The 24,429-nt window shown below is 41.3% G+C and overlaps 2 protein-coding genes across 9 annotated transcripts in view; one reads left to right on the top strand and one right to left on the bottom strand.

The window, feature by feature from the left end:
- The window catches only part of RELCH (RAB11 binding and LisH domain, coiled-coil and HEAT repeat containing), a 113,763-nt gene extending 92,402 nt beyond the window's left edge, over positions 1 to 21,361 (bottom strand). For all 4 annotated transcript variants that reach the window (XM_070361926.1, XM_070361927.1, XM_070361928.1 and 1 more), the window contains exon 1: positions 20,605 to 21,361. In XM_070361926.1, the coding sequence (XP_070218027.1) occupies positions 20,605 to 21,118 (514 nt within the window). In that variant the 5' untranslated portion in view covers positions 21,119 to 21,361. The remainder of the gene's footprint in view (positions 1 to 20,604) is intronic.
- Positions 21,362 to 21,450: 89 nt separating this feature from the next.
- PIGN (phosphatidylinositol glycan anchor biosynthesis class N) overlaps positions 21,451 to 24,429 on the top strand; it is a 106,515-nt gene continuing 103,536 nt past the window's right edge. For 3 of the 5 annotated variants that reach the window (XM_070362068.1, XM_070362064.1, XM_070362067.1), the window contains exon 1: positions 21,599 to 21,741. The gene's annotated coding sequence lies outside the window, so the exon portion shown is untranslated. The other 2 variants (XM_070362065.1, XM_070362066.1) reach the window with 2 other exon arrangements.

The following is a 24,429-nucleotide window of genomic DNA, read 5'->3' as shown; positions in this document are numbered from 1 at the left end:
AGGTAAGATTATAGCTTCTAGATAAATAAGTTTCTTTGGATTCAACCAGAATTCTTTTCCAGGGCAAGCACATACCTTTCCAAATACTCTGATATAAAAGAGGAAGAGTTTGGAAAAACTAGCCTCTTTTCTTAAGAAAGAAGCTATTACCACTTTCTAATATACAGTATACTGCAAAGCATTTCTTCAAATTCCAAGATTGTGTAACTTCTTAGTAATTCACTTTGTAACTCAGAAACTGAATGATCAGGGACTTCCGTCATAGCTGGCAAACCAGTAAAACCTGTATGTAAGTTTCAGTAGTCCTGAAAACTAAGACCATTAGACACAGTGTAACTACAAGGCATGCAGACTGATTTCATAAATTACTGTATGAGAGTAGTCTTATTTATATACATTTAATCTTTTAGTACTGATGACAGAATGTACTTTTACAATAGCTAAAAAAATTAGTTTCAGATTCTTGAAAAGCTATCTTTTATAGAAATTAGATATCAATAGCACTGTAAAAGAAAAATGTATCAGAAAAATTGATCAGCTCCTGACTGGTAAACTGCATTGGTTAATTCAGTGAACATTCAGTGAACAACTACTGTGTACCAGGTTAATAACAGGAAAATACAATAAAGAATTAAAGAATAATTTTTAAAGACTATAGATATAACTGATTCTGAAGAACAGACTTAAAATTTCTGAATACTTCTCTCTATACTGTTTAAATTTTTTACAATTAATACTTTTTGTAATATGGGCATTTTATAATTAAAAAGTCATTAAAGTACCCAATTTACAATTAATGGATTTAAATAAAAATAATGTCAAGCAATTAGATTTAAATTTCAATTTGCTTAGTAAAGATCATTTACTGAACTACACCTGTGTCATGGGTTAGGGTTAAAGCAAAGAAAAGAAGTATATAGTTTATAAATTCAGTAATAGATAACAAATTTACCTTAAAAATAATTATATCTAAATTTGAGGTCATACATAAACACTCTAGTATATTATCCATTTAAATTAAAAAATGGATCTTAGAAATTTCTCAGTGGCAAAATTTACATTTAGATTTCGTGGTCTTCAGTTCTTCTCTAACATGGGGACTCATTTCACTGGCCCCTATGTTCAAAATATTTGAGAGCTAGAAGGAATCTTAGAGACAGCCCAACCCTTCATCTTGACTAATAAAAAAACAGTGTGTATTCATTCAGTGTATATTTACTAATCCATGGAGTGGAGGAGAAAGATACAAATTCAGTAAGACTTGGCTCTAGCCTTGAGTAAGCTTATAAACCACTGGAATTCAGTCAGGTACACAGATAATAACAATACAATCAGACTACGTTAAAGGTGAAGCAAATTAACCTTTGTGAGAAGCTCGGGGTATAATTTAAGTCTCCCAGTTTCCAGTTCACTGTCTTTTCTTTGTCACAAGATTTCACTGAGTTAAATATCAAATTAAAAGACTTACACTTAGGAACAGGCAAACACTGAAACTTTATTGACTATTCACTAAAGGTAAAGTTTCTATAATGCGGGATGACTTAACCATATGAACAGCTGTCAGGTAAAGAGGAGGGTTATTATTAACAGCATTAGCTATTATTATATTTAACACTTTCTGACCACTTATTCCCTAACAGAAGCAGTAGATACTAAGAAGAGGGGGAAGGAATACACAGAAGAACTGTACAAACAGGATCTTCACGACCAAGATAATCACGATGGTGTGATCACTCACCTAGAGCCAGACATCCTAGAATGTGAAGTCAAGTGGGCCTTAGAAAGCATCTCTACGAACAAAGCTAGTGGAGGTTATGGAATTCCAGTGGACCTATTTCAAATCCTGGAAGATGATGCTGTGAAAGTGCTGCACTCAGTATGCCAGCAAATTTGGAAAACTCAGCAGTGGCCACAGGACTGGAAAAGGTCAGTTTTCATTCCAATCCCAAAGAAAGGCAATGCCAAAGAATGCTCAAACTACTGCACAATTGCACTCATCTCACACACTAGTAAAGTAATGCTCAAAATTCTCCAAGCCAGGCTTCAGCAATACGTGAACCATGAACTTCCAGATGTTCAAGCTGGTTTTAGAAAAGGCAGAGGAACCAGAGATCAAATTGCCAACATCCTCTGGATCATCGAAAAAGCAAGAGAGTTCCAGAAAAACATCTATTTCTGCTTTATTGACTATGCCAAAGCCTTTGCCTGTGTGAATCCCAATAAACTGTGGACAATTCTGAAAGAGATGGGAATACCAGACCACCTGACCTGCCTCTTGAGAAACTTATATGCAGGTCAGGAAGCAACACTTAGAACTGGACATGGAACAACAGACTGGTTCCAAATAGGAAAAGGAGTACTTCAAGGCTGTATATTGTCACCCTGCTTATTTAACTTTTATGCAGAGTACATCATGAGAAATGCTGGGCTGGAAGAAGCACAAGCTGGAATCAAGATTGCCGGGAGAAATATCAATAACCTCAGATATGCAGATGACACCATCCTTATGGGAGAAAGTAAAGAGGAACTAAAAAGCCTCTTGATGAAAGTGAAGGAGGAGAGTGAAAAAGTTGGCTTAAAGCTCAACATTCAGAAAACGAAGATCATGGCATATGGTCCCATCACTTCATGGGAAAGAGATAGGGAAACAGTGGAAACGGTGTCAGACCCTAACCCTAACCCTAATCTTTTTGGGCTCAAAATCACTGCAGGTGGTGACTGCAGCCATGAAATTAAAAGACGCTTCCTCCTTGGAAGGAAAGTTATGACCAATCTAGATAGCATATTGAAAAGCAGAGACATTATTTTGCCAACAAAGGTCCGTCTAGTCAAGGCTATTATGGTTTTTCCAGTAGTCATGTATGGATGTGAGAGTTGGACTGTGAAGAAAGCTGAGTGCCAAAGAATTGATGCTTTTGAACTGTGGTGTTGGAGAAGACTCTTGAGAGTCCCTTGGACTGCAAGGAGATCCAAACCAGTCCATTCTGAAGGAGATCAGCCCTGGGATTTCTTTGGAAGGAATGATGCTAAAGCTGAAACTCCAGTACTTTGGCCACCTCATGCGAAGAGTTGACTCATTGGAAAAGACTCTGATGCTGGGAGGGATTGGGGGCTGGAGGAGAAGGGGACGACAGAGGATGAGATGGCTGGATGGCATCACTGACTCGATGGATGTGAGTCTGAGTGAACTCTGGGAGTTGGTGATGGACAGGGAGGCCTGGCATGCTGCGATTCATGGGGTCGCAAAGAGTCGGACACGACTGAGTGACTGAACTGAACTGAACTGACCACTTATTCTGTGCCAGATATTTTTCACAGATAAACAGGAGCTGTTACCTTCTGCATTTTGCAGTAAAGGATAAAGAGACTATCCCAGACTCACACAACTGGGAAGGAGAAGAGTAGAAATATTAATTCAAGCCCTCTGACGCCAAAGCCTGTGCTCTAAACCATTAGTTTTCTTGAGCAACATGTGAAAGCCTGCAGGCTCACATCTCCTAGATACCAGCCACGTTGGGCTTGATACTGTGAATGATCTCAGTAAGGTCAACCTGGACTCAACTTTCCTCAGGCTACAGAGGGAAAAGCTAATTTTACAAGGAATATTCCAAAGTTACATATTTAAAAGATCCCAATACCTAAAGATCATCTCTTTAACATACCATCTACATTTATTTAAAGGCTTATTTGTCAGGCACAATATTAGGCACTGGTGACAAAAAGAGAAATAAAATATGGTCTCTTTTCTCTATTCATGCTAAATAAATATTTATGAACTGCCTACTTTGGGCACTTGTGCCAGGTGTGAAAGAAGACAAAGCTATATGAGACAGGAACTCCAACAAACAGCTGAAAAAAGAATCTAGTCAGCGAAAACATCAACACACAAAAACAAGAGCAGCAGTACCACAGTCACAAGTTTCATATAATTAATTTCCATGAGAGAGAGACCAAACAAACATACAAACAAAGTTCAGAGGACTTAGAGACCACTATGAGGAAGGAAGATTAACTGGACCTTCCCTTAAAGATAAACAGAACCTGGAAAGCAGAAAAGAACGATGGAGGAAAAGAACATGAAGAGAAGGAAAAATAATACGGACAAGAGCACTGAGACAAGAATACATAAAGCAAGTTCAAGAAACACTAAGTAAACGACGTGAGCACAACAAAGGGCTGTATATGGCAGTGCGGATGAACACACAGGACAAACAGAAGTACAGGGAGAGCTTTATGAGGCATATTTACAATAAAATACTGCAAAGTCATTTTTATCATATACTGTGCAAAAATGGGAAAAATTAAATTCCTAAACAGATTTGTAAATTTTTTTTCTGCAATATATAATTCTGCTATCAAAAAGCGTTCAAAAAAACTGTCTTGGATGAGAGCAATTTTAAAAGGTTTTAGCTAGAGTCACATGAACAAACTGCTTTTAAAATCAATTAAGGATGGAGGAGCCGATTAAAGGCACAGGAACCAGCGATAAGGTAAAGCTGAAGGTCCAGATGAGCGCTAAGGCCTGAACTAGGGTGGCACACAAGCACAGGGCTGACGGAGGGTTGGGTAGAGCCCAGAGAACAGGGTGACAGCACCTCGAGCAGCAGTAGCCACCTCATCAGGACCAACTGGTTTCAGAAACAAATGAACATCACTTCTGACTGCTGAGGAAATGTGGAGAAGGTCACACCCATGATGGCAACCGCGGTCCCCACTCCTCGAGGCTTAGTCATCTTCCAGGACTAGACCGGAAACTGAGATGTCACCATGCACCAAAGCCTTGGGACTGAAAAGAAGAAGGACGTACTAGTCCAACTCTGTGGATTTCCATAGGTGAATTTCATTCAGCAAATGATTACTCTCCTTTGTCTTGGTGTGGTGCTACAGTTTACCATTTATTTGTTAAATGATCAATATTATTCTACCCGACCTGCCCTCTGCATTAAAATGACTGGCTACTCTGAGTCAGTAAGATATACTCTGAATGGGTTACTAAGATACTTTGCCTGATCACATACTAAAATGACTCAAGAACATTTGCTTAACTGTGCTTTAAAATGGACAAAACAGTAGTTGTGTTGCAATGAAAAGAATGAAAACCTGGCAGCTGATGATGTGGTTTGGAATCCCAGTCTTGCCACTTGAGACATGATACGTACTAAAATACCAAAGGGCACACAAATAAAAGGTGAGCCCATCTTCACCAGCCACCATCACCCTATGGGTCACCAGTCATTGCTTAGACTCTTCTGTACATATCCTTTCAGAAATACGCTAGGCATAGACCAGTTTCTCCCTTTTTGTAGGTCAATGGAAACAATTCACAATATTGCGTGCATCCTAACTAGTTCAACTTGTAATGTATCTTCTGTCATCCCATGTCAGCACATGCAGATCACTCTGCTTTAATTAGCTGATCCCCCTCTGTTGGACATTCAGGTTGTTGTAAAACTTTGACACCTTTACTTGAATGTAGAAGAATAAAAAAATCTAGGTTCAATAATTTTGATGCAAACGAGCTTGTCTTTAATAAAATATGGAATGGAACTGGACACTAAGGAACATGCATTTTTAAAATGTGCTTGATACCACCAAATTACTCTCAAAGAGTGTCCTACCAAGAGTATATAAGTATACATCTTACTTTCCAACCTTTGTATTATATGTATTTTGATCAAAACTACACTCAGAAGACAACATTGTTTACAGACAAAAAAAAACAACTTGTTAGGAAGAGTTCAGTGAGCCTGTAGACTCAAAAACCCACATATCAATACAAGCTACCTATTTGTTACAGACATCTTATTAGAAGGTTCAAGAGGCAAAAATCAGTATTCTTACTACTTTAACTTACCACAATGCAAATATTAAACATTAAGAACATAATAAAATATGACTAAGAGATTCTGGTGATACATTCGTTACTCTCATCATCTCATCTTATACTCTCTGTACATTTCTCCTTATTCATACATCCATTCTCCACACTGCCTATCCCCCAACACACACACACACACACACACACACACAAGCTTTATTCCTTACAGTGATTGTAAAGAATGCCTATAATCTGGAACTACTCTTGAATAAAAAAATTAGAAGCTTTTAAGGCTGTTGCTACACACTTCTCCAATGGTGGTACTATTTCTGCACATATATACAGAATATTTACAAGACTCTCCATACAGTGTAATGTGCGGGCAATACTCTGCAATACTTATTACAGTGCAATAAGAAGCTATTGCTGTAATTCTGTCTGCTTGAAACATGTCAAATGTATCCTAAAAGAGATCTTTGTCAACATGACAGTAAGAATTATCAACTGACTCTCAAAATTTCCCTTCCAAATAAAACTGACCTTCACGGTAAAATAGCAATAGGAGACTGAGAACAGAGAAGCTGGCACACAGGTACCAACCATCTGTGAGCAAAGAATGGCATGTTTCGCTACTGTCTTGTACAGGAGACATGGACCAAGACCATCCCCATGGAGAAAGAAATGCAAAACGGCCAAACGGCTGTCTGCGGAGGCCTTACAAATAGCTGTGAAAAGAAGAGAAGCGAAAACCAAAGGAGAAAAGGAGAGATATAGGCATCTGAATGCAGAGTTCCAAAGAATAGCAAGAAGAGATAAGAAAGCCTTCCTCAGCGATCAATGCAAAGAAATAGAGGAAAACAACAGAATGGGAAAGACTACAGATCTCGTCAAGAAAATCAGAGATACCAAGGGAACATTTCATGCAAAGATGGGCTCAATAAAGGACAGAAATGGTATGGACCTGACAGAAGCAGAAGACATTAAGAAGAGGTGGCAAGAATACACAGAAGAACTGTACAAAAAAGATCTTCGTGACCCAGATAATCACGATGGTGTGATCACTCACCTAGAGCCAGACATCCTGGAATGTGAAGTCAAGTGGGCCTTAGAAAGCATCACTACGAACAAAGCTAGTGGAGGTGATGGAATTCCAGTGGACCTATTCCAAATCTTAAAAGATGATGCTGTGAAAGTGCTGCACTCAATATGCCAGCAAATTTGGGAAACTCAGCAGTGGCCACAGGACTGGAAAAGGTCAGTCTTCATTCCAATCCCAAAGAAAGACAATGCCAAAGAATGCTCAAACTACTGCACAATTGCACTCATCTCACACACTAGTAAAGTAATGCTCAAAATTCTCCAAGCCAGGCTTCAGCAATACGTGAACCGTGAACTTCCAGATGTTCAAGCTGGTTTTAGAAAAGGCAGAGGAACCAGAGATCAAATTGCCAACATCTGCTGGATCATCGAAAAAGCAAGAGAGTTCCAGAAAAACATCTATTTCTGATTTATTGACTATGCCAAAACCTTGTGGATCACAATAAACTGTGGAAAATTCTGAAAGAGATGGGAATACCAGACCACCTGACCTGCCTCTTGAGAAACTTTTATGCAGGTCAGGAAGCAACACTTAGAACTGGACATGGAAAAACAGACTGGTTCCAAATAGGAAAAGGAGTACGTCAAGGCTGTATATTGTCACCCTGCTTATTTAACTTTTATACAGAGTACATCGTGAGAAATGCTGGGCTGGAAGAAGCACAAGCTGGAATCAAGATTGCCGGGAGAAATATCAATAACCTTAGATATGCAGATGACACCACCATTATGGCAGAAAGTGAAGAGGAACTAAAAAGCCTCTTGATGAAAGTGAAGGAGGAGAGTGAAAAAGTGGGCTTACAGCTCAACATTCAGAAAACTAAGATCATGGCATCCAGTCCCATCACTTCATGGCAAATAGATAGGGAAACAGTGGAAACAGTGTCAGACTTTATTTTTTGGGGCTCCAAAATCACTGCAGATGGTGATTGCAGCCACGAAATTAAAAGACGCTTGCTCCTTGGAAGGAAAGTTATGACCAATCTAGATAGCATATTCAAAAGCAGAGACATTATTTTGCCAATGAGGGTCTGTCTAGTCAAGGCTATGGCTTTTCCAGTAGTCATGTATGGATGTGAGAGTTGGACTGTGAAGAAAGCTGAGTGCCAAAGAACTGATGCTTTTGAACTGTGGTGTTGGAGAAGACTCTTGGGAGTCCCTTGGACTGCAAGGAGGTCCAACCAGTCCATCCTAAAGGAGATCAGTCCTGGGTGTTCTTTGGAAGGAATAATGCTAAAGCTCAAACTCCAATACTTTGGCCACCTCATGTGAAGAGTTGACTCATGGGAAAAGACCCTGATGCTGGGAGGGATTGAGGGCAGGAGGAGAAGGGGACGACAGAGGATGAGATGGCTGGGTGGCATCACTGACTCGATGGACTTGAGTTTGGGTGAACTCTGGGAGTTGGTGATGGACAGGGAGGCCTGGCATGCTGCAATTCATGGTGTCCCAAAGAGTTGGACACACCTGAGCGACTGAACTGAAGTGTGCAAATTTAATAGATGATACAAGACAGATATTCAATATAAGGCAACAAAAAAGGCAGACATGTACCAAACACATATGCAGAAATAACTTAACAATGCAGAATATATTCTTTGTGTTCATATACCAGAGTCAAGATGATATTTGTATTTCAGATCACTAGAAACACAAAACTCGGTGTACACTGCATAGTTATAGGATTTGGTGTCAATTAATGGCAGAACACTGGAGCTGTAATTCCCATTACAAATGTTTCTTGTTTTGCTAGAATTTATTACATGCAAAATTTGACAAAAATACCTTAAATTGACTCAAAAAAGAAAAGTACAAAGTACACCATCATATAGCTACCACCTGATATGAACAATGGCTAACATTTTGCAAAATTTAAAAAGAAATACCTTAAAGTTCACATCCCTAATGTTTCCTTGGAGAAGGCAATGGCACCCCACTCCAGTATTCTTGCCTGGAAAATCCCATGGACGGAGGAGCCTGGTAGGCTGCAGTCCACGGGTTGAGAAGAGTCGGGCACGACTGAGCAACTTCACTTTCACTTTTTACTTTCATGCATTGGAGAAGGAAATGGAAACCCACTCCAGTGTTCTTGCCTGGAGAATCCCAGGGACAGAGGAGCCTAATGTGCTGGTGTCTGTGGGATTGCACAGAGTCGACACGACTGAAGCAACTTAGCAATGTTTCCTTCCTCAAAGGCAATCGCAGTAATGGATTCAGTGTGACTCTAGTTGATGTTTTTAAACCTATAGCACATATCACTTCAGTTCAGTCACTCAGTCGTGTCCGACTCTTTGCAACCCCATGAACCACAGCATGCCAGGCCTGCCTGTCCATCACCAACTCCTGGAGTCTAAGTACCCACAAATAATATATTGTTTTATGCATTTGAAAATGTACATAATGGCACTGAACTGTGTGTGATGCTTCACAATAGATCTGATTAAGGCTGCTAAGACCTCCATTCTATGAATATACTATAATTAGTGTTTCCACTGGAGAAGGCCATGGCACCCCATTCCAGTACTCTTGCCTGGAAAATCCCACGGACGGAGGAGCCTGGTAGGCTGCAGTCCATGGAGTCGCAAAGAGTCGGGCACGATTGAGCAACTTCACTTTCACTTTTCACTTTCATGCACTGGAGAAGGAAATGGCAACCCACTCCAGTGTTCTTGCCTGAGAGTCCCAGGGATGGTGGAGCCTGGTGGGCTGCCATCTATGGGGTCGCAAAGATGGACACAACCATAGATGGACGCTTCAGTCGGACACGACTGAAGCGACTTAGCAGCAGCAGTAGTGTTTCCACTATGTATGGCCAAAAGCACTGCTTCCAACGTTGTACACACCTCGTTATGCATCCTCGTAAGTTCTAGATAAATAGTTATATGTGGAAAAGCTGGGTTCACCGGTGTGCACCGCCTTCAGTTTTACTGTATTTTATCAAAACATTTTTTATAGTAGTTGTACTGACAGTTCTACTGGTGCCTGCTTCCTCCATATGAGGAATACTAAGTGTCAGACCTCTTCATATTCTGCCAAAAGCTCAGGTATAGGTTTTACAATATGCATTTCCCTGATTACTAGTGAACTTGAGCAACTTTTCATTGGTTTGCTTCTGCCTATTTTCCATTAGGTTATTTTCCTTCCCTTACTTTGCAGGGATTCTATACAGATTCTATATTTGAAACACTTTTTGACTACTATATTTATGTGTCAAATATGTACTCCTAGTCTATGGTTGTCTTTTACTTTATGCTATCTTTTCACATACAGGAATTTTAATTGTGATACAAATATATCAATCTCTTCAAAGTCTACAATTTTTATGTGTAAGCAATCTTACCTCAAGGTCATAAATATGTTTTAATATTTCCTTCAAAAAGTCTTCAAGTTCCATTTCCCACATTTAGTATTTCAATTTATTTGGAAACTTTGTTTTGATGTGTGCATGTATATGGTAGGAAAGAAAGAAAGAACTTCCCTCTAGAAGGAAAAAAGTGTATTGAATAGTCTACCCTCTCCTCCTTTGTCTGACTCTTTTCTCATACAAAAGAGTCACGGAGCTTGTCTCTGGCCTGTAACCTCTCCTTACTGCAATCTGTCTAGCTCTGCTTGCCTTTACTTTTAAATATTTGTTCTGCAGACAGCAACATAATTGGTTTCAAAAAAATTTTAGTAAGCTCCAAAAAGACAAATCCCATTTTCTCATCATGTGTTGGTCATAAAATCAAATAACTAACCATTGCCTAAGAGGAACACACAAAAAAATATTTAAAAATAAATTATATGAATGTAATTTAAAATATCTACAAAAATGGAGGTACAATGCCTTTACAGATATAAAATACAATGCATTAACTGTATGGAGGCAGGTTTTAATGAACCATTACAAAATCTTAAATCCAATGTTTGCCTTTTAATATCAATAATCGATTCTACACTTACATACACTTACTGCAGATGATAATAAATATTAATTCAGCTGACTCTCATAACAGCTCTTATCAGGTAGGTACTGCTGTCCTCAATCCTCATTTTTAGATGAAGAAATTGAGGCACTGAGAGATTAAGAAACGAGAATAAAAAAGTGGCAGAAACAGGATCAAAGCCAGGACTCCAAACTCTGTGCTCTTAGCTCTCTACGCTGTACAGTTTTACTTCTTTAACTTATGGTGGCTACTCAAATAGAAATGTTTTACATTTTCACGTGAATTTCAAGTACAGATGTTCCCAGTATGTTTTTTAAACAATTATTTTAATTAGGATGTAACATACCCATTCAGTTCACTTCAGTCGCTCAGGCATGTCCGACTCTTTGCGACCCCATGGACTGCAGCACGCCAGGCCTCCCTGTCCATCACCAACTCCCAGAGTTCATCCAAACTCAAGTCCATCGAGTCGGTGATGCCATCCAGCCATCTCATCCTCTGTCATCCCCTTCTCCTCCTGCTCCCAGTCCCTCCCAGCATCAGGGTCTTTTCCAATGAGTCAACTCTTCGCATGAGGTGGCCAAAGTATTGGAGTTTGAGCTTTAGCATCAGTCCTTCCAATGAACACCCAGGACTGATCTCCTTTAGGATGGACTGGTTGGACCTCCTTGCAGTCCAAGGGACTCTCAAGAGTCTTCTCCAACATCACAGTTCAAAAGCATCAATTTTTCGGCGGTCTTCAAAAAATAGGCCAAGTTCACTTTCACTTTCAAAAGTATAGGTGGTACACACCGGCACAGACCTACTACTGTTTTATCAGCCACACATGTTTCCACTGTTACTCTTCTACCAAGCTCATATTTCTCTATTTTACTCACATCAATGTGAGAGATCTATCACATAGCTTGCTATAATACAAACACATCAGCTCTAGAACACTCTTCTTGATCCTGTTATAGTTACCTTTTGCTCAATCTTAGTAAATACCATTGCTGTATTCAATTACATCAAGTATTCACTTCTCAGAAATCTGAAGAATTTATTTTTAAAGTAAATTCGACAATTTACATCCAACTTTCTCAGATTTTCCTGTGCAGATTTCCTTAGTTTGTAGAAACTATATGCACATATGGAATTGGAGAGTTACCAGTTTCACATGCTCCACTGAAATGGGGCCAGAACCACTTTAAAAAATTAACTGCAGGTACAAGCTTCCAACAAGATAAATAAGTTTTGGGGATGAAGTGTACAGCATGGTGGCCATAGTTAACAATATTGTTTTGTGTATTTCAAAGCTGCTCAGAGAGTAGATCACAGAAGTTCTCATCAAAGGAAAAAAACAAACAAAGTGTAGCTATGTGGTGATGGGTGCTAACTAAGCTTACTGTGGTGATCATTTCAAAATACAGACATGTATCAAATCATTCTGCTGGACATCTAAAACTAGTAAAATGTCATGACGATTAGATCTCAAAAAAAAGTTAATGGTAATACCTCCACAAACATTCATATGATAAGGGAGTTGAAGCAGATCAATCCTACCACTGCTGCTGTTGCTAAGTCGCTTCAGTCGTGTCCAACTCTGTGAGACCCCACAGATGGCAGCCCACCAGGCTCCGCCGTCCCTGGGACTCTCCAGGCAAGAACACTGGAGTGGGTTGCCATTTCCTTCTCCAGTGCATGAAAGTGAAAAGTGAAAGTGAAGTCGCTCAGTCGTGTCCAACTCCTAGCGACCCCATGGACTGCAGCCTACCAGGCTCCTCCATCCATGGGATTTTGCAGGCAAGAGTACTGGAGTGGGGTGCCATTGCTTTCTCATCAATCCTAAACTAATGCAAATCCCCCAAAAGTCAACCAAAGAGGCATCGTGTTCAAAATATGGCCAAACAGCAGAACACAATTTATTTAAGTATCAACAAGTATGTTTTTAGTATAAATAATTTAGAAACCACATTTTATCATCAACTCTTACAGTACAGATGTGTGTGTTGTGTGTGTTTAGTTAGTTACAGTACATACACATAGAAGCCAATAAAAACAACTATCTGAAGGAAAAAATAGGTTATTAATATTTAAGGCCCTTCTCAATCGATATTTACAATTTAGGTATACGCAGACTGTACTTTTAGACCAAGGTAAGTGCTCTTTTCCAGTTAATCATCCTAAAACCATGGGGGTTAAGGTAGTAGGCACAGTTAAAAGCCACCATACAAAAAAAAAATGTAGTTTTTGACCCAAACAAAACGAACACTGAGCCAACCCTGAATTGTTTTTTCCAACAAAGGTGCTTAGAAAACAAGCAAAGAAACAAAACAGCAGACAGTGAGGTCATCTCTAGAGCAGAAAGTGTAAATTTAGTTTTTAACACAAAAAGGCCTGTTTGATGATTAATACCCTTATCTTGTTTCCTGTTAAACTATGTACCACAATGGCTTGAAGTGTCATACTGCATTTTTATAACTACCCAAATGGAATCAATTAATTGTGAGCCAGATAACGGCAACCATGTTCCCAGATGATGTTTTAAACAAGGCCAAATATAAAATAAACATTATCTTCTCTTTACCCTCACTTCCTTTTCCTCTTCCTCACTCAGGACGAAGACTCTAAATATGGCCAAATAAGAAAGTTACTGTTTATATTAAAATTTCACTCATACTTAAGCATCACATTAAAATTTTACTTTCTCCACAATTATCACAATCAACAATGATTTTTCTATATCTGAATGCTTACACTATTACCTGTACCACAGAAAACTACTCTATAGACTTTCAGGTGTTAGTCTTGCTTCTCCATTAAGAACATAATATGCTCAAGGATATGCACTAAACTTCTTTGGATTCCTATAATACTGAGCTGTACATAATTTCATAAATTTACTGGTCAATGTAAAATATTGAATATCAACTATACACAAGTCACTGTTCGAGGCAATGAAAATATCTGACTTTCCACAAGAATTAAAAAGTCTGAAGCTGCTGAAAGACATGGGTAAAAAATGAGTCATATAAGAGAGAAATTGCAGTCCATGGGGTCGCTGAGGGTTGGACATGACTGAGTGACTTCACTTTCACTTTTCACTTTCACGCATTGGAGAAGGAAATGGCAACCCACTCCAGTGTTCTTGCCTGGAGAATCCCAGGGACGGGGGAGCCTGGTGGGCTGCTGTCTATGCGGTCGCACAGAGTCGGACACAACTGAAATGACTTAGTAGTAGTAGTAGTATATCAATAACTTCAGATATGAAGATGACACCACCCTTAAGGCAGAAAATGAGAAGAACTAAAGAGCCTCTTGATGAAAGTGAAGGAGGAGAGTGAAAAAATTGGCTTAAAGCTCAACATTCAGAAAACTAAGATCATGGCATCTGGTCCCATCACTTCATGGCAAATAGATGGGGAAACAGTGGCTGACTTTGTTTTTTGGGGCTCCAAAATCACTGCAGATGGTGACTGCAGCCATGAAATTAAAAGACACTTACTCCTTGGAAGGAAAGTTATAACCAACCTAGACAGCATATTAAAAAGCAGAGACATTACTTTGTCAGCTAAGGTCTGTCTAGTCAAGGCTATGGTTTTTCCAGTAGTCATGTATGGATGTGAGAGTTGGACTTTAAAGAAAGCTGAGTGCAGAAGAATGATGCTTTTGAACTGTGGTGTTGGAGAATTCTCTTGAGAGTCCCTTGGACTGCAAGGAGGTCCAACCAGTCCATCCTAAAGGAAATCAGTCCCGGGTGTTCATTGGAAGGACTGATGTTGAAGCTGAAACTACCAATATTTTGGCCACCTGATGCAAAGAGCTGACTCATTTGAAAAGACTCTGATGTCTGGAAAGATTGAAGGCAGGAGGAGAAGGGGACGACAGAGGATGAGATGGTTAGATGGCATCACCGACTCAATGGACATGAGTTTGAGCGAGCTCCAGGAGTTAGTGATGGACAGGGAGGCCTGGCATGCTGTGGTTCATGGGGTCGCAAAGAGTTGGACCAGACTGAGCCACTGAACTGAACTGAACTGAATATGGTCCAGACAACAGTAGCAAGTCTCACTCAGCTAAAAGCAGTGAACTTAATATATCAGAAATATTCTCTTGATATTTTGTTAGAAGCCAGAGGAAGCACTAAACCCAATTCCAACCTACCGGGGAGGAACTGCTTTGTTAAAGTGGAAGAGATGGGAACTTTTGGAAGATGGGAATCACAGCACAGGTGATAAAAGAAGGGGACAGAGCACAGTGAACCTAGTGCTCTCTCAGAGCTCTGAGAAAAGACAGGCAGGACAGTGAAAGAGTATTTAAAAAGGAGAGAGATAACTCAAGAAGTCTGCAGGCTTATAAGTTAAATTATTAAAGTCAGTCATAAATGGCTCCTGATAAGCTGCCTTAAGAACATCTGGAAGCATGATAGCTACAGAATAAAAGAAAATTCATCACTGAAAGGCATGTTATTTGACCACTTACTGTCTCTACAGAGCTGACTCATTCTAGGCAATTTTTCTGATTTTGATTAGACCTTGAAGGCTCAGAGTAGAATATCATTTCTCTACATAAAATACTGTAATTTGTAATTAAGTTGTGCCAAAGGAATTGGCACAACTTTTATCTTGCAATCTAACTGGAAACCAAACTGGCTAAACTGGCAAAAATAGAGAGGACAATATATAATTAATGTGTGTCTATAGTCAAGCAAGCAATATTACATGCAAAAGATCAAATTAGTTTATCAAGTGGACCTAGCAGGACCATCACAAGGATGCTACAATTTACCAAACACTGAGACTCCATGAGAGCTCATTTTAAATTCTTCCACTGAAAACATCAAATTTAAAAAGCTATAGTTCTTTTATATGTTTTATACATTTGACTTACTCTTTTAGGCAAGAAAAAAGATAGTATGAAGACTTCTTAAAGTATTTTAGAATTACCACTATACTATTATCTAGGTCAGATAATACAGACTTTGGGGCAAACAATTTAGTAAATCTTACAAAATTAAACTGCTTTTGTGTGTGCTTAGTTGCTCAGTCCTGTCTCTCTGCGACCTCATTAACTGTAGCCACCAGGCTCCTCTGTCCATGGGGATTCTCCAGGCAAAAATACTGGAGTGGGTTGCCGTGTTCTCCTCCAGGGGATCTTCCCAACCCAGGGATCAAACCCAGGTCTCCTGCACTGCAGTTGGATTCTTAACCATCTGAGCCACCAGGTGAGCCTTTTAGAAATCTTTAAACAAAGAAAACCACTGTTGACTATACATTTATTACTCTGAAGTTTTATGAATTTTCAGATCAGACACACATTAATCAAAAATACATAAAAACAAAAATAATTTAATGTTTTAGATAATCCACACTATCAATGTTTATACTGTTTACAATCAACCAAAAAGTATTCATTGAGTATTATAAAGTAATAATCCAACTAGCAACAATTAACATGGTAGAACTGAATACAGAGGACCCTTATAACCAGCAGTAGTCTGGTCCTAAAGAAAGATTCATCCTCAGAGTTTCTAAAATATAATTTGTATGATCCGAATCTTAGTCAAAATCTTCAAAACATGGTACTAACCATAGATTTACAGACTTATTTTAGCATTTATCTATTTTCTGACTGTATTAAGACATTTAAGTATATTAATATTTTGATATACAATGCATTTGGATTTAAATTATACTAAAGCTAGTGCTATAAGTATCTGCATAATTATAGGAGGAATATTTTAGAAATATTTCTTCTTTTTATGATGCCATCATAGGCCTAAATTTAGAAAGAGAAACTATTAAACTTCTAGAAGAAAATACACAAGAAAATTTTTGCAACTTTAGGATACGCAAATATTTATTTAGGAAACAAAGACCATGAATCATTAAGGGAAAAACACAATTAACTGGACTTAATGAAATGAAAATCTTTTGTTCACAAGACACATTGTTAAAAAATGAAAAGGCAAATCATGCTAGGAGAAAAAACTTGGAAAACACATATTTGCTGGAGGACTTGGGTTCAGAATATATAAAACAACTACAACTCAATAAAAAGCTGTTAACAGACATTGCACAAAAGATATGCAATAGCAGTAGAGACACCCCACAATGGCCAAAAGCTGAAAGAAGGAGCTCAGCATTACTAGTCCGCAAGAAATAAAAACCACAATGAAATACCACCATACTCTCACTGCTGCTGCTGCTAAGTCGCTTCAGTCGTGTCCGACTCTGTGCGACCCCATGGACTGCAGCCCACCAGGCTCCCCCGTCCCTGAGATTCTCCAGGCAAGAACACTGGAGTGGGTTGCCATTTCCTTCTCCAATGCATGAAAGTGAAAAGTGAAAGTGAAGTTGCTCAGTCATGTCCAACTTAGCAACCCCATGGACTGCAGCCTACCAGGCTCCTCGGTCCATGGGGTTTTCCAGGCAAGAGTACTAGAGTGGGGTGCCACTGCCTTCTCCTAGAATGAGTTAAATAAAAAGCCTGAAAATACCAAGGGTTTGGGGGATGTATAGAAATTGAAACTTTCATACACTGGTGATGGAAATTTTAAATGATAGAAACACTTTGGAAAACCTGTTTGACAGCTTCTTACAAATTTAAATGTATACTAACTATATGAACCAGCAATTCTATTCCTAGGTATTATCCAAAAGAAATGAAAACATATGTCTCTGTAAAACTTATACAAGCATGTTCATGGCAGCTTTATTCATATAGGCCAAAAATGGGAAAAAAAAAATGTCTAATAACAGATGAATGGAAAAACCAAAAAAGGAATGAACTACTATTACACATCAAAGCATTATTTGAATGAATTTCAAAAACATTATACTGAGGAAAGGAAGCCATACAGAAAAGACTATATGCTCCAAACTGCATTTGTATGAAATTTTTAAACAGGCAAAACTTATCTAAGGAAGTGGTTCTCACTTGGGGAATTTTGCCCTCCCCTTCCTCGGACGGTGCTGGTGACATTTTTTGACTGTCACAACTTGGGGAATGGGGGCTGGGTGGTTGCTTCTGTTATGCAGTGGACACAGAGGCCAGCAACGCTGTTAAACATTCTAGAATGTACAGGACTCTAACACAACAAAGAATTATCAGGCCCAGAATTCCAACAGTGCCTAGGCCCAGGTTGGAAAATTGTTTTCTACTATGGTCAGTGATGGGCTTGAGATACAGAATGCAAATGAAAATGAAGGCGTTCTGGGGATGATAAAAATGTCCTCAGACATTTATTTGTAGTAGTAATTTGTTTTCCAAAATTCACCACGCTGTACACTTCAAATGGGCACATTTTATTGTATGCAATTTTACCTCAAAGTTGATGGTAAAAATTATAGCCTATCAAATAATATAAAGCTACAAAAACAGTTTAATCCATATTTTGCTTTTAAACATATATGCATAGAAAAAAACGGAAAAGGCAAGTACTATTGGTTGGATTATGGATAACTCTGATTTTTTTCCCCTACTGCTCATCTGTTTTGTATTCACTTGAAAATATATTATGTAATAATGTGCTTCTGAGTTATACCCAAACAGGTCCAGGTAAACCATGGCAGAGCACCGCCGCACACGGATGTGTGGTTATAGCCAAATCCCGACGTGTGATCACAAGGCTAAAGTTATTTCAAGAAACTATAAAAATGTATAATGCAAAGGCATTTACAAGTCAACTTTTACTTTAAAACACAGCTATATTTAGAGCCTAAATTATAAATGTAACTATTTCTGTGCAAAACAGTTTTTAACAGAAATTTTCACTATAAACAGTGATTCCACACAATAAGGTAGGCTGAAAAGATTAATAAATTCTTTTAAATTAAATAAAATAATGTTATAAAGGAATAACTTATTTCATTATATCTATACAGTAGAAAAACATAGCAGATACAATTCAGTTATGTTCAACGACAGGCCAGGGACTATACAAACTGTGAGTAATAAAAAGATGTCCCTCAAGAAGCTGACTATCTAATGGAGAGAAATGATACTGTTAATAAATCAAAATAAAAAGTTAAAGGCTATGGTTGAGGTTTGAAGGTAGTACAGTGAAAAGAAGCCTTGGTAGCGTGGGAAGTACTGACAAAGATGAGAGTTGAGCTGGGTCTTGAGGAAGTATTAAGAGCTTATCAGGTGAAAATCATTATTAGACACTTCAAAAACCTTAAAACAAACAAACAAAAGCCAGCTGTCTAACAATTTTGTTACACTGCTCTTTTGTTACATTTTATAGTCTTAAAGGTCAGCAACAGAAAAACCGGTTTCAGGAAAAGGAAGATAATCCTACAGTACTGAGTAAGGAAGTTACACCTGCTGAGAAAACTCCATACTCAAGAGAGAAGACTGCTTTGGATTTACCTTGATGGAAAATGGCACTCTTTGCAGTTTAACTACATCTAACTAAGTTACATCTAAGTTAGGCAACTGTGGTGTTGGAGAAGATTCTTGAGAGTCCATCTCAACCAGATCCAACCAGTCCATCCTAAAGGAAATCAGTCCTGAATATTCACTGGAAGGACTGATGTTGAAGCTGAAACTGCAATACTTTGGCCACCTGATGGGACGAACTGACTCATTAGAAAAGCCCTTGATGCTGGGAAAGATAGAAGGCGGGAGGAGAAGGGGACGACAGAGGCTGAGATGGTTGGATGGCATCACCAACTCAATGGACACGAGTTTGAGCAAGCTCCGGGAGTTGGTGATGGACAGGGAGGTCTGCCGTGCTGCCGTCCATGGGGTCACAAAGAATCAGACATGACTGAGACTGAACTGAACTGAAGTTAGGCTATCTCAGTCTCTAGCACCACTTAAAAGTACTGACAAAAAACCATCAGTTCGGCTACAATTTTAAATCATGTATTTTAACATGTGTGAGCAAATTTCAGTTGGCCTCACATAACACATTGAAAACCTCATACCACTAGTAAGGGAAAATCTAAGATGCCTCTTAAGAAGGATAGGTACTGGGACTCCAATATGCATTCTTGGCAGTACGTTTTAAAGACATGAATACTTATAAATACATGATGAATGAGGTAAACGACCTCTCTACACAGTTAACAATGATTACAATGAGGCAGAAAAGTTAATTCCTAAACTTCCAAAGAGAAAAAAGCCTACAAGGTACTGAGACCAGGAGGTAATACTGCAGGGAGAACCTGCCTACTCTGCTCCTTAGACTCCTATAATTCTGGACACCCATTGAAATTAAGGAACCGAAAGTGAATGAAACTGAGTTTATTTAAACTGAACAAATTTTATGCAGCAGAAGATGCAACTTTTGAGTAATCAACTCTACCCAAAGACAAAGGGTCTTCAAGTGGATCTGGCTTCGGGGAGAGAGCAACAACATTTCCTATTCTTTTCTCTCTTGACTTGGAGTCAAATAATTACTGCGAACAACATAAGGAACACTGTTTCCTGGTAGTGGCGATTCAGGAGATGGGAGAGAATGGAAAAACGATTAAAGCGATAAACCAAGGTTGCAAGGGAGTCTTCTGGTCATGTAGTAGCCAGTGAACTAGAAACTCCGGATGTTTAATAGATATCGACACCAACAGTGCTGGTGCAAGGCTGCAGGCAGGGAGAGAACAGTCGCTGCCAGAGCCTTTGGCCTCCACTGTAAAAGATCACCGCCCGCCCCCCGCCCCAACCCTCTTGCTGAAACGCTCCCAGTACTCAGCACCAGCCCACAAGCACCCCCTCCCCACAATAACCCCCCACAACCCCAACAGCCCAGCCGGAGGGACAGCGCCGTCGTTCACTTACTGAGCTGTCCCCCACCCGACGTCGTACTCGGCTCCCGACCTCCTGCGCCTCCAAGGCCGGCTGCCCCGGGGACCCCCGGCGCCCCCGTCCCCGGGGGGGTCCCGCTCTGCCTCTCGAAATTGCCAGGGTTGGAGAAGTAGTCGCGCAGCCGAGGGAGCTCACGGCCGCTCTCTAACAGCTCGGTGTGCAGCTCCAAGGCGGTCAGCAGGTACTGATCGCGCAGCAGCTGGGCCGCGATCGCATCAATTGACAGGCGGGCCGGGGTCTCCCCAGGGCCCCCTAGGGCCGCCGCCGCAGCCTCCCCGGGGAGCCCCGCTCTGGCACTGCTCCCCAAGGCCACGGGGTCCTGGGGCGACAGCGAGTCCGCAGAGCCCGGGTCTAGGCCGCCCCCGGCACCCAGCCGAAGTCCTGCCCGCCGCTCGTCGGTCGCCGAGACCTCGTCCTCGTCCTCGTCCGAATCGCTGAGGAAAGGGTTCACGCCGCCGCCGCCACCTCCAGGCGCCATCGCCGCCATCTTACACTGTCAGGAGTGTGGGCGCCTCCCTGTCTGGCTCTGACAGGCCGCGGCCTGAGTCCCGGCTCAGCCTCAGCGGTCGCCGCTCGCTTCTGCAGCCCCGGCCTTGCCACGTCCCGTCTCCTCACCTGGAGACCAGGCGCAGGCTTGGAGGCGAATCGTCCGGAGGCTGCAGCAGCAACAGCAGCCACAGCTTCAGCCGCAGCTGCACCAGCAGCCCGGCTCTGCGGGCGTCTTCCTGGTCCCCGGTCTCGCGAGAAATGGCGCGTGACCCGCCCCTCTCCTCTCCCCGCCCCGCCCCGCCCCGCCCCGCCTGCTCCCCACGCTTGTGAGCAGAGACTGAGGGGCCCCGCGCCCAGCTCAAAGGCAAAGCCCCGCCCCACTCCTTTTTGATTGGTCGCAGAAGGTGGGGGCGGGGATTGAGGGCTGACGCGAGAATTATCGCGAGAGTAGCTTCTGGCCAGGTAAGTGTCAGGGACCTTTCGTGGTTGGGGGGCGGTTGTGACGGTGGCTTAGGAACCTTCTCTTCTGAGCCAGAGGGGAGCTCTGACTCGCAGCCGGGCCCCGCCTTCGCGCTGACGAGGCCTCGTTCCCGAGGTCAGGCCTGACCTGCTCAAGCCCAGGTAGAGTCCGGGAGAAGTGGGGACAGGCGCCGGGCCCCGACACTGGCGCTCGCCGGGGTGCACTGCCCCCTCTTCCTTCGCTCCTGCTGTGTGCGCTGCCGGGTACTGATGTTTTCCCTGCAGGGGTGGCCGGTGCCGGGCAGGGCCGGTGGTCGGAAGGGGGTTTGCTTCCTCTTCCTCGCCCTCCCAGCCTCGTGCCTGCGGGCCCCAGGGGCCTGGGTGCGGCACAGGGACAGAGCCAATAGAAAATGCATTGGGGACGTTGGGATCTGCTTGGATCTGGGAATATCCCGATAGTCTCGAATTTGGAGAAGGAAATGGCAACCCACTCCAGTACTCTTGCCTAGAGAATCCCATGGAGGGAGGAGCCTGGTAGGCTATAGTCCATGGGGTCGCAAAGAGTCGGACACGACTGAGCGACTTCACTTCACTTCACTCCACTTCGGTAACAAACTATTAGGAGCGCAGCAAGCACTTGTGATTTAATGCACAGCTTGCACATTCCTTCCAATGAACACCCAGGACTGATCTCCTTTAAGATGGACTGGTTGGATGTCCTTGCAGTCCAGGGGACTCTCAAGAGTCTTCTCCAACACCACAGTTCAAAAGCATCAATTCTTTGGTGCTCAGCTTTCTTCACAGTCCAACTCTCACATCCATACATGACCACTGGAAAAACCATAGCTTTGACTAGATGGACCTTTGTTGAAAAAGTAATATCTCGGCTCTTCAATATGCTGTCTAGGTTGGTCATAACTTTCCTTCCAAGGAGTAAGCATCTTTTAATTTCATGGCTGCAATCACCATCTGCAGTGATTTTTAAGCCCCCCAAAATAAAGTCTGACACTGTTTCCACTGTTTCCCCATCTATTTGCCATGAAGTGATGGGACCAGATGCCATGATCTTAGTTTTCTGAATGTTGAGCTTTAAGCCAACTTTTTCACTCTCCTCTTTCACCTTCATCAACAGGCCTTTTTAGTTCCTCTTCACTTTCTGCCATAAGGATGGTGTCATCTGCATATCTGAGGTTATTGATATTTCTCCTGGCAATCTTGATTCCAGCTTGTGCTTCTTCCAGCCCAGCATTTCTCATGATGTACTCTGCATAGAAGTTAAATAAGCAGGGTGACAACATACAGCCTTGACGTACTCCTTTTCCTATTTGGAACCAGTCTGTTGTTCCATGTCCAGTTCTAAGTGTTGCTTCCTGACCTGCATATAGGTTTCTCAAGAGGCAGATCAGGTGGTCTGGTATTCCCGTCTGTTTCAGAATTTTCCACAGTTTATTGTGATCCACACAGGCAAAGGCTTTGGCATAGTCAGTAAAGCAGAAGTAGATGTTTTTTTCTGGAACTCTCTTGCTTTTTCGATGATCCAGCGGATGTTGGCAATTTGATCTCTGGTTCCTCGGCCTTTTCTAAATCCAGCTTGAACATCTGGAAGTTCACAGTTCATGTATTGTTGAAGCCTGGCTTGGAGAATTTTGAGCATTACTTTACTAGCATGTGAGATGAGTGCAATTGTGCAGTAGTTTGAGCATTCTTTGGCATTGCTTTTCTTTGGGATTGGAATGAAAACTGACCTTTTCCAGTCCTGTGGCCACTGCTGAGTTTTCCAAATTTGCTGGCATATTGAGTGCAGCACTTTCACAGCATCATCTTTTAGGATTTGAAATAGCTCAACTGGAATTCCATCCTCCACTAGCTTTGTTCGTAGTTATGCTTTCTGAGGCCTACTTGACTTCACATTCCAGGATGTCTGACTCTAGGTGAGTGATCACAGCATCAGGATTATCTGGGTCATGAAGCTCTTTTTTGTACAGTTCTTCTGTGTATTCTTGTTGTTTCATAGTCCTTAGCTAAAAGGATTGCTGATCTTTATTGTAATTGAGTTGCCAGAGAGATTGAAAATGGAAACAATTTCTGGAATGAAAAATGGGAAGGATTAGGGAATGGCATGGAAAGGGCATGTTTAGAAATGGGTTATTTATATGCAATATTTCTGCCTGTGTAATGGGAATTTTACACATCTGTGGTACTTAAAGTCCCCACATTTAGGATCTTCCTGTCAAGGATTGTGCTTGACAGTCATATCATATCCCCGTCCTGCCAGTTATTTGCCATGAGACTTTTTAAAAGTTACTTGATTTCTCTCAGCCTCCTCTGTCAAGGAGATACACAGAATTAGGAATGTGTTTGTCACAGTACCTGGTACCTAGTACACAACAAATGTTATAATCATGTATCAATTAATATACTACTAGTGTGGCCATGGCACCCCACTCCAGTCCTCTTGCCTGGAGGATCCCACAGATGGAGGAGCCTGGTGGGCTGCAGTCCATGGGGTCACTAAGAGTCGGACACGACTGAGCAACTTCACTTTCACTTTTCACTTTCCTGCATTGGAGAAGGAAATGGCAACCCACTCCAGTGTTCTTGCCTGGAGAATCCCAGGGACGGGGGAGCCTGGTGGGCTGCCGCCTATGGGGTCGCACAGAGTCAGACACGACTAAAGCGACTTAGCAAGAGCAGCAGCAGCAGCAGTAGCAGTAACTGTGTATTGAAAATATTTGACAGATTTTTAAAAGTAAAGCAAAACAGACCTGATGTCAGTCATTTATTAGCGTTAGCCAGAAAAAGCAGTTAAGGTGGTAGGCCCCAAAGGGAATATCTTTAGGATCTGATTTC

Source organism: Bos mutus, chromosome 24, assembly GCF_027580195.1.
Source record: "Bos mutus isolate GX-2022 chromosome 24, NWIPB_WYAK_1.1, whole genome shotgun sequence".
In the NCBI taxonomy this organism is placed as follows: Eukaryota; Metazoa; Chordata; class Mammalia; order Artiodactyla; family Bovidae; genus Bos; species Bos mutus.
This window is presented reverse-complemented; position numbering and strand designations above follow the sequence as displayed.